The sequence below is a fragment of the Thunnus thynnus genome, chromosome 7 (assembly GCF_963924715.1).
Source record: "Thunnus thynnus chromosome 7, fThuThy2.1, whole genome shotgun sequence".
In the NCBI taxonomy this organism is placed as follows: domain Eukaryota; kingdom Metazoa; phylum Chordata; class Actinopteri; order Scombriformes; family Scombridae; genus Thunnus; species Thunnus thynnus.
Genome location: NC_089523.1, coordinates 25,731,664 through 25,741,939, shown reverse-complemented (window position 1 = coordinate 25,741,939; position 10,276 = coordinate 25,731,664). Strand labels below are relative to the sequence as shown.

Below are 10,276 nucleotides of genomic sequence, written 5' to 3'. Positions count from 1 at the left end.
ATTTTAGGAAAGTTACAGTTAAATTGCATATTGTGTAAAACAAAAATATATACATACTAATTGCAGCTTTTATCTCAAGTACCATCTTTCCACAAAGCCTTCAAAATAATTGACAGTGTCCCCACCCCTCTGATAGTGTGTGATACTGAACTTAATAAATAGTTCCATCTATTAAAACTGTACAGGTGGAAATGGGTGCTTTTGACTTGGGTCCCCCAGGACCCCAATATATTGGTATTTTTTTTAAAAAGCACTAATTAAAACAGAAACAGAAAACAATGATATGAAGTCATAAGGAACCAATTGATTGACAAAGTCATGAAAAACTGGAATGATAGAATAAAGCACCTGTGACATATGACAAAATACCTCTGGGGTCTGCAGGTGCCCCAGTCGGTAGGATTAAGGTTAAAAAAAGTACCAACAAAAAAACATGTAGGACTCCATATTTATCAAATGGTTGTCTGAGGCACTCTTCCATAGATGTCATAGTCATGTATTCATTATAGTACTGTTATGTATTATCTCTATGCAACTGAATATTTTCATGTTGTTGTGTTTCTTTTTTTGTCAAAATAACACTAGTCTACGTTTTTATTTGGAAAACCATATTGCCTTTGTTCCGGTCTTATTGTGGTGGACTTGACTCAGCTGATTGGCCGTTGGTGTGTAAAAAGATGACACGCTGTGCTGTTGCAGAACACGTTTGTCATTGGCTGACCGCCTCACGTGACAACCACAATAAACAACGTGAACCAAAGCGCAGTCAACAGCTCTTGTCCTGTTGCCTTTAAAAAGGAGTTTTACTGCAGATATCAAGTACAGCAGGTAATAATCCATATTTATTTGTAGGCTTATTAATAGATTATTAGATGAAACAACAGCCATCCACAAACCCACTTTATTGTCATGAGAGCTTTGATTTTATGCTTTATCCCTTTTTCCATATGGCTAAAATGCCTTTAATCTCTATTGCATAGAGGAAAAAACTAATCTTATAATCTAAATTTACAGTATAACACACAAGGCAACTAGTAGACCTATTGTACTCATGATCCATCCTTTATGAAAAACACGTTAATGCCTTTTTTGGCAGCCATGCAGAGGTCATATCCCTTCTCAAGCCTAGGTGGTATAGAGATACCTGCCTATAACAATGCACTAAACTGATAAAACTGATGGGCCATTGAGTACTAACTGGGAACACCTGGACAGGGTCCCAGAACTTACTTAAGCCCGCCTGGTCTGATTCCAGTCCTTTGATCTCTTCACCAAGCCTTGTTTGTTTTGCATTACCATTTTTGGTTTTGTTGTACACTGATAACATTACACATTAGTCAACGCATTAATAGACGTCAAACATCACTGATATTGATTTTCACACTCTATTGTATTTACTTTTGTTACTTGAATGAATGTCAGTCTATTATTGCTAAGTTTGGCGTGCATTTCCCTCTTTTGCTGTTGCCCGCGAGCCGGTCATAACATAAGATTAAAATAGGGATATTTTTAAGTTTATGCCATGAAGCAGTGCTTGGTAGGATGGTAATTAGCAAACATTAGTCTGTCACATCCAGTTTTTGTTGTCCTCTGCCTCCCATGTGGGTTTCAGCTCTGATTTTGTCTGCCCTTTTTGTCCCTAAGATGGTTAATGGCGGTGACTTAATTGCGGCTCATCACCACCATTCAGGGAGCACAAAGCATTCATCACGTCTTCCTCACATGATCATCATTCAAAGCACACATGCTCTTTTTCTGCTGCAGGCTGCCTCGCATTACAGTCACACACCTTAACATCATGGGACATGCACAGTAAGAACCACACAGTCTTACACTGTTGGCTGACACACAGGGTGAGATGGTGGAAACACACCGAGTCCCCTTAAGGTGAAGCTGATAAACAGAAGAAACTTCGCAAACCTCTATCCTCCACATCGCTGCCATTACTGTCAGTTTCTGTTCCATCTCTCTGTCTAATCGATTCAATCATGAATTCAGACAGCAGTCAGGCACCATCCCACATAATGTTTGTGTTTCAAGGACTCTAACCAGCGCCCAGCTGGCTGATTTTCTATACCGTTGCAAATATTCCTCAGGAGGAAAAATGATAAGATTGAGAAAAAGCTGACTACCAAGAGAGTCTCTCTGGCTGAGGACACTAAAGCCCGATGCAAAACGCAAGAGGTAGCTATAGAGGAGGTAGCTGATAGTTAAATTATGCCTATTTTCCTGTTAATATAAGTAATTGCCATTTACAGTAAATTTGGTAAGTCAGTCTAGTAACTGAAAATGACCAAAAATATAGGTACAAAAGACCATTCCTTTATCATATTGAGGGCACTTTGGTAACTTTCTTTTCCGATGTGTTCTCTCTGTGTACAGGTTTCTGTCCAGTGTTTAGAGAAGTGGGACAGTCCTTTTGTGGTGCCAACAGAGGAAACACATGCATGTTGGCTCCTCCAGACATTAAAACTTATGACTTTTCCTGTTTCCTTTTACATCCTGTTGTTGAGAAACAGCAGGATATCGTATCACTGTGGTACAAATTACAGTCATCACCTTGCTGGTCGTTTTATTGTCTACTGTAGAAAGAATTTCTGGGATGTCTGGGTGAGAGTGTCAATATATGAGAGTGTATATAATAGATTTTCTGTAGCATTAAAGAAGTGCCAGTGTTCTTGAAAGGTTGCCAACCATTTATTATACATGCAAAAATACTAAATTTTAAACACATTTTTAACCATTTTAATCAAAGGTTTGTTGGAGGTGCTGGAGATAAAATTAAACGTACAGTATAATGATAGGGAGAGCGTCTTTCATCATCCTTTTCTTACAATAGGAAGGTAATTTCCAAGCATGCTTGAAGAAGGTCACAGACTGAATTAAAAGCTGGCCTCACATGAATATTGCACAGATTGGACAGATGCTCTTCCTGTCATTATAATCAAAGTCGAAATAGAAATCTCAAGAGCTGCCAGTATATATCACAAGCAAAATGTCTTCTTCAAGTGAGAGGTCACATCTCTGATTGTATGTGTGGAGGTTGCTAATTGACTGCTAGTTTTAGAAAGCTTGTCTGCAGGTCAAACTGTTGAAAGGTCTTTGGTGTTGGCTCAAGCTCTGAAAAGATAATCTTGTTTTTGCATGGAAATAACCTGAACTGTTACAGAGCAGCTTATTGCTCGTGTCAGAGGGCTCAGTGAGCTTCTGCTTTTGCTCATATACGTACATACTGCAGCTTCATCAAGGTCCAGGATGTTGAATGGCTCCAGGATTTCAAAGGTCAAAGCTTTTACTGAAGGCAGCTGTCATCTTGTTCTATGCTGAGAATATGATGGAGTTGATGATTTCTAAAGACATTATTTCATCCTACATTAAATATTCTAATGCTGCCTCTGAGCAGCAGTGTTTTAGATTTCAGTAAAATAAGATACAATGCATTTTAAGATCAAACTGCTATTTCTTCATTGGACACAGTTGGGCATTGGCATCCACATGATGGGAAGTAAATTCATTTGAAAGCTGCTTTACCACTAACTCCACAGTGATTCTTTTACACAAGGTCATTGTTATCTCAAGGACACTTCTACGTCAGGGATTCAGTGCCACTTCTGAATCTTACAAAGCATGATTTAACCAGAAGACAGATCTTCTATATTCCTTTCTAATGAATTATTAAGCACTTTTAAATAAATGTTTGAAAATCACACAAACAACTGAATTTTCTCCTCAAAACTGAGTCACTATAACATACATGATTAATTTTAACGTTGGATATCAGGAACCTATACCTGTGATCCTATCATGAAAAAACTGTACAGTGCATGTATATTATTGCTGTGTTATTAATGTAGTTCAAGCTTTTAGTTAATTATTGAAAGTGGTGAATAATTTAATTTTGTAAGCTGTAGGCCTGATTAGAACAATTTCATGAAAGCCATGTCATTCATCTTTTTTATTTGTGCAAAATGTGTTCATAATGCCAAGATGAAAATTTCTTTCTTTGTTAAATATTTAACAGTTTTATGTCTTTCATTGTTACTACAGATTAGATTTATATAATCCCAAATCACGTATGTCCTCTGTTTCTCCCCAAGATTTATACACATCAGGCTGTTAGAAACTCAAGTATACAATATCTTGGCTCATACTATATTTATGTGTACTGCAGAAAATGTGTAAATGTATTTCCTGAATGTCTAGGAGATGGCTTGCACATTGGCACTGGATTGTGTAGATGAAGGTCAGAGCTCTGTTAGCAGCTTTTAGAGAAAAGACAGGAAACTGCGGACAAAATCATCAATATATTAGTCAAACTGGAACACAACGATGCAGCAAATCATTTGTTTTCATTCATAGAAGACTACCAAACATTACTTTACATATCACAGTTGTCACTGTGCAAAACCCATTGCTGGTGGAAGGATCACATGCTCCTCAATAGTGTGAGGAAATACCACATCCCTCTGTTTGGTGAAACACTGAAACTGGATCACACACACAACTGGATTAAGTCTAACTGCCAATACACGCATGTTAAGATGAAAGTGCTGCTAAAATCAGTGTAATGTTTGTGTCTAAAATACTGAAATATAATACAAGACAAAACAATACAACTGCAGTAAATATCACTTTGACTGATTGGAGTTGCATCGGTTTTAAACACTGCAAAATCAGGTGACATGGCAAGGAAATACCTGACAAATCACATCGATATAACACATGAAAAAGCATGAAAGCTGCACTGAGAAATACAGGCTGAGTCACATAACATGCTTAACAACAAAACAAACTTCAAATTCAGATGTGCCCACTAAAGAGTCTCAATAAATTTTTTTTTTAAAAAGTCAACAACAAATTGGCATTTACTGCAGGGTAACTATTGTAAGGTGTTTCTGTTATTTTGTCCACTTCTGTCAGTGAACATCGTGACTTACCCAGAATCAGCACATACAGTGCTTGTTTAGAAATAAAAATCAAACTTTATGTGCTTGCAGTTGCCAGTGTACTATTTTTAAACATGAAACAGTGTCTGTATAATGTGAAACAGAGAACATGACAGGTAACCCAGATCCAGTTATGCAGAAAAATATTCATTTATCCCAGAATCCACAGGGTACAATAAATCACTTGTGGCTAACATGGAAAATCCACAGATATCCAAAAATATGACCATATAGCACAGACAGGTACGTTTACTGTGTAGAACTGCAAACAGGCTGGATCACATTTTCCTGCTCTACAGAGATGTTTTTAAGTAACAAGTGTGAAAACAGAGAAAAATGCTTCCAGGCTCGTCAGCTTTGCGCTGGGCTTCGCTGATTGGAAAAAAATAAAGTCAACAAAAGAGCACCTCTCTGCGCTGCTTTAATGAACACCTGGGGGAATACGCAGGCAAAATGTGATTTCCTGAGAGACAAAGTAATGAATGCTATCAGACCTCTCCACACTCACCATTATTCAGAGCTTTTACGGTGATAAGGTCTTTGTACATTGTTTTCCACAGTAATTTGCTGAAGGTGTGGTGAGTTAATTCTGCTTTGGGCAGCTGGTCTCATTAAAAAAATGTCAGTGTCTTTACAAAGACTGAGCAGTTTGATTATTTTGTACAACTGATATATTTACTATTCCTTCACTTTCATACTTTTGATCAGAACAAAAATGAGAGAAATCATAAATATTCCGATTGTCAAAGAAAGAAAGAAAGCTTTTTTGCTTGGCAATTGAGGTGTGACCATGCTAATATCTGACTTTTTACCCTGAAACCTGAAATATTTTGAGAAGGAAAATAGTTTACACCATAAGGACAAAAAATAGTAATACTGAAAAATATCTGTGCAGAACTCTGATGGAAACACTCATCATAATGAGAATATGCATTCACACAGCTGTATATGATACAATCTTCTGAATACTGAGCTCATTTGATAAATAATAATATGAATTATTTAAATATGCACAAACATGAAAGGTAGCACTGGAAGATATCTGAGAGGTTGAAATGGAAAACTGTATTTTGGTGTCCATTGCAGGCGTAAATAGAAAACAAAAGCAGAAGTAGAAAATTAACTATTAAATTTCATGTTTACCAGAACAAAGAACACTCACAGTTGCTGTGCAGATTTCAAGGACTTACAAGAAGCCAACAACAATGTGAAAAACTGACGTATAACCGATTAAGACATAAGCTGTACAAGAGGCAGATGTTGCTTTCCATTTTGCTGCATATTTCTCTTAACACACTGAGTGCAAAGTCTGACATATCAGTCAAAAAATACAAAAAGATTTAAGAGATTTGACTTTTCCTAACAAAAAATGTTAGAAATGGCGATTTAATAATTAAATTTCTTTAGAGGAAAATATATCTTTTCTCTGTTTACAAACATTTACAATGTATAAAACAATATATTTAAAATCAAGTAGAAACAGCAGTTAACCATAGTTCCACTGTTACAAAAGTGTTGTTCTTCAAGGCAAATTATTTGGCTGTTAAATCCCTGAAAAAAACCTAATAGAAATCTCTGCTTTTCCTCATCTGTGGTTGCTCTGGTCGACGTCTCTGGTTAACGTGAGGTGGCTCTTGTGAACTCATGACGATGTCTATGGAAATGGGAAATGAAAAGCGATCCAGCATCTGTGCGATTTTCTCCTGGGGAACACCGTGCTTATTCCTCCTGGAGGCAACAAAAGCAGTCGTAGTGTTAGGATGCAAGTTTATATAATATATAAGTATAATATGATAAATAAGTAATCGTACTTCTCCAGCTCATAAGGATCAAACTTCCAGTTGGTGTCGGGTTCACAAAAGTCCACTCTGTATCCCCTCTCCAAGGCCTGTCAAAAAAGTGATTTATTCATCAGGATTAATGCAGGTGGTGAGGTGCTTATCTAAAGTAGACTGCAACTAAATATAATAACATGTAATATCACCACCCACCAGCTTGATATATGGCTTCATTTCCCAGGCTTGGATGTTTGTATTATCAATAATAACGGGAGTCCGGCCATCATGCATAGCATCTTTAGCTGACAGAGGATAAAACACAAAAATTGGTTGAAATAATCCATCATAAGAAAATAGCTCTTCAAACCACATTCTCTAAAACTTGTTCTCATATTGCATCCACTTTATTAGCTAAAAGGGCATCCATTGTTAGTTTTTGTGGGTGTTTACCAACTATTTCTTGCTTAAATACTGGTTTACTAAAGCCCACTCCTCTTCATATATGTCTGGAAATACCCTCATTGTGAAAATGACACTGAGAAGACCGAGGTCTGGCAGAAATGTCTTTGTAGTTAATGCAATGAAAACATTCTTCATAACATGTAAATAACTTTTATGAACCATTTAAAGGACAGGTTCACAATTTTTCAAGTCTGCCTTAAAACAATAGTCAGGTGCCCAAATGAAAATTGAAATCGTTTTTTTTTTTTTTTGCCATAATCATTCCTCCTGTTCATACTGACAGGACATACATTATGTACTTACAATGTAAGTGATGGGGGCCAAAATCCACAAACCTCCTTCTGTGCAAAGATAATTGGCAGATATCAACTTGATATGACTAACTCAGACTGTCAGACTGCTGAAGCCTCATATGAGCTTCAGAAAAACTTAAATGCATTTTTGAACTAAATAACTGTGTGGACACACTGTAGATTCTGTCCCCATCACTTACATTGAAAGCACATTTGAAGGGGATCTTTTAATAGCCAGCATGAACAGGAGGAATGATTACAGAGAGGAAAACCTCTTTGACTGTTCATATGGGCACCTGACTGTTGTTTTAAGACAGGCTTGAAAAAGTGTGAACCTATCCTTTAACCTGTATGAGCATTTAAGGAGACAGTACCTCTTCTCTGGTTCCATTCATGTGCCTCTCCAAGAAGGCCTGGTTCATAGTGGTAGCCATCTTTATGAGCAAAGTAGTCATCAGTGCTCAGTATTAACCCACTGGGACCAGTGGAGAGCAACTCCCTGTGAGAAAGGATGGTCACAAAGGGCCTTTAATACAAATAAAAAACATACAAGCTTGGAAATATGTATATTTTTGGGTTTAGGAACACATTTAAAACGATAACAAATTCATTCATGACACACATAGATGTACCTTGCCATTGTTGATTTTCCAGACCCTGGTAGTCCCCTCATCAAGATCAGCACCGAGGAAAAGTGTTGTGCACGAGTGTTATCAGGGGGTCGGCAGTGATGCTGCTGCTCCCACAGTTCATTTTCTGAATCAAATCTCCGGTGCCTGTCATAATCTTCATCAAACTGCAACCATTCCTCTTGTGCATCTCTAGACCATCCAACATTAACATCTGGCTGTGCGTCATGGTTATAACCCCGTTCATCCCTGTCAAGGTGATGTGGAGTATCTCCATAAAAGTCCTGAGAGGGGTGACTGCATTCATATGTCGGTGGGAACCTAGAAAACGGTGGAAAATGAGACTGCTCTTGATACTGGTTTGTCATGCCTGAACCGCTCCAGTTGCGATTCACGTATGATGGCGGGTTTTGTGGATTTGGGAACGCAGAAGGGGGCGGAGGACGATGGAATGGGGGTCTGTCAAATCTTGGGTTTGGTGGTCTGTTCAGCGCTTGAGGATAATGCTGCTGATCGTGAGCAGGTGTAGCGATACCAGAGTTCAGGTCAATGCCTGACCTGGGTTTTCTGGGGTGGTATGGCTCATTTTGATACCAGTGAGGCCAAGATGGCTGTTTCTGCCCACTGCTTCTCCGGTATCCATCTGTTGCTGCAGGTCTGCTTGTGTTATTAATATTCTCAAAGTCTGCACCTGGACTGCTGAAGTTATTGCTCACACATTTTGCACCACTGTCGGTTGAGTCTTTAGCACTGTTGTTGTTCTTGACTGAGTCACACACACCAGGTTTTTTTTCTTTAGGAGAAGTCACACAGGAAGAATTAGTGCCATCAGGAGCATCAATACTCTCAAGCTCTTTGTAAAACTCACTCAGTGTGTCTTCAATGTCAACCTTGACTGTGGCTGCGGCCGTTCCCGGGGGAAATGCTGGACCAATGAAGGTGGTGCTGGTGAATCCTACCTCCTTTAAAACACGCTCCCTCACATTTCTGTCTGAACTGGTGGAGGTATCGCCCACACATTTTGCGCCTTTGTCAGTTGAGTCTTTAACGCTGTTGTTGTTCTTCACATCGGGGTTTTTTTCTTTAGGAGAGGTCGCACAGGCTTGAGACATCTACAAGAGATTAAAAACACAGTTACTACGTTACATTGAACAACTACAAATAACATAATTAACTTGCAGTTAGATTTTGGTATTTCTTTACAATGTCAGTGTGGGTAAATCAGTAAATATTGTGTATGTATCCGCACATGTATATTGGTGTTCAAAGACTCAATGATACAATACTGCACTTTACATTAACCGAGCTTTAAATCGAAACCAAGCATATCCGTTAGCTAAATGTCACCTGGAGTCACACAGAAGACAGGCATAAAAATCCAATTTGTTACCTTAAATACTTTACTGCTTTCAAATAACATCTTTAACAATACTATTTAAACATGCTTACCATCTATTTTTGGCGTGTATTAATGATAAAAATGGAAAAAAACGACGGTAATAAAACAAACCCGGTACACAATTTCCACATTGCAGCCTTGTGTTTACGGAAGTGACGTAGTTCTTCTTCTTCTTTCCTTTCTGAATAGCGGCTGGCGAACGAATTAGCGCCCCCAGCTGGACTAGAACATGAAACAGTGAATGCTGATAGACCTTGTCACGAGAGACATTTTGACATGACATAAAAGGAAAAGCACAGGTGTGAATTATAGAAGAAATGATAGCTGCTTTGGTTTCAGGGTCCTGGTCTTGTACATGCTGGCTCACGATCACAAATATATTTGAATGTGTTGCCTCAACTCCTGGATTTGATTATTATTGAAGATAAAATGGGTTTGTTTTAAGATATTTGATATATATACTGTATATGAATATATGCGTCCTGTTGATGCTGTCTACTCTATGAGGTGAACGTTCTTCCTACATAATTAGGGGATTGCACTTAAAAGCATCTTTTTGGACCAATATAACATGTAATGTTTTGTTTGGTTTTCATAATTTACACATGTAACAAGCTCCAGTTATTAACTTTGTCATTCAGTAGAAACCTTTCAGTTAAAACGAGAGAAGAGAATCATATCTTCTTTTTTTCAAAGCAGCCCTTAATAACTATTTAAGCACTTTACATTTTGTCATGAATGATATATAATGAACCTTAGCTGCAACTAA

General features: G+C 37.9%; 1 protein-coding gene across 1 annotated transcript; it reads right to left on the bottom strand.

Moving 5' to 3' along the window:
* Positions 1–4,285: 4,285 nt before the first annotated feature.
* On the bottom strand, positions 4,286–9,679 carry n4bp2l2 (NEDD4 binding protein 2-like 2). The gene is made up of 6 exons (XM_067595171.1): positions 9,558–9,679; positions 8,112–9,220; positions 7,854–7,978; positions 6,938–7,026; positions 6,758–6,834; positions 4,286–6,674 (listed from the first exon to the last, which is right to left on the bottom strand). The coding sequence occupies exons 1-6, from the start codon at positions 9,558–9,560 to the stop codon at positions 6,509–6,511; spliced, it is 1,569 nt and encodes a 522-aa protein (XP_067451272.1). The 5' UTR covers positions 9,561–9,679; the 3' UTR covers positions 4,286–6,508.
* Positions 9,680–10,276: the final 597 nt, after the last annotated feature.

Bases quoted from the DNA above. Each gene is read 5' to 3' on its own strand.
- n4bp2l2 (XM_067595171.1), bottom strand. The intron at 7,979-8,111 runs GTACATCTATGT...CCTTTCTCACAG, and splicing joins GGAAAATCAACAATGGCAAG to GGAGTTGCTCTCCACTGGTC. The intron at 6,835-6,937 runs GTGGGTGGTGAT...CTTTTTTGACAG, and splicing joins TGAAGCCATATATCAAGCTG to GCCTTGGAGAGGGGATACAG.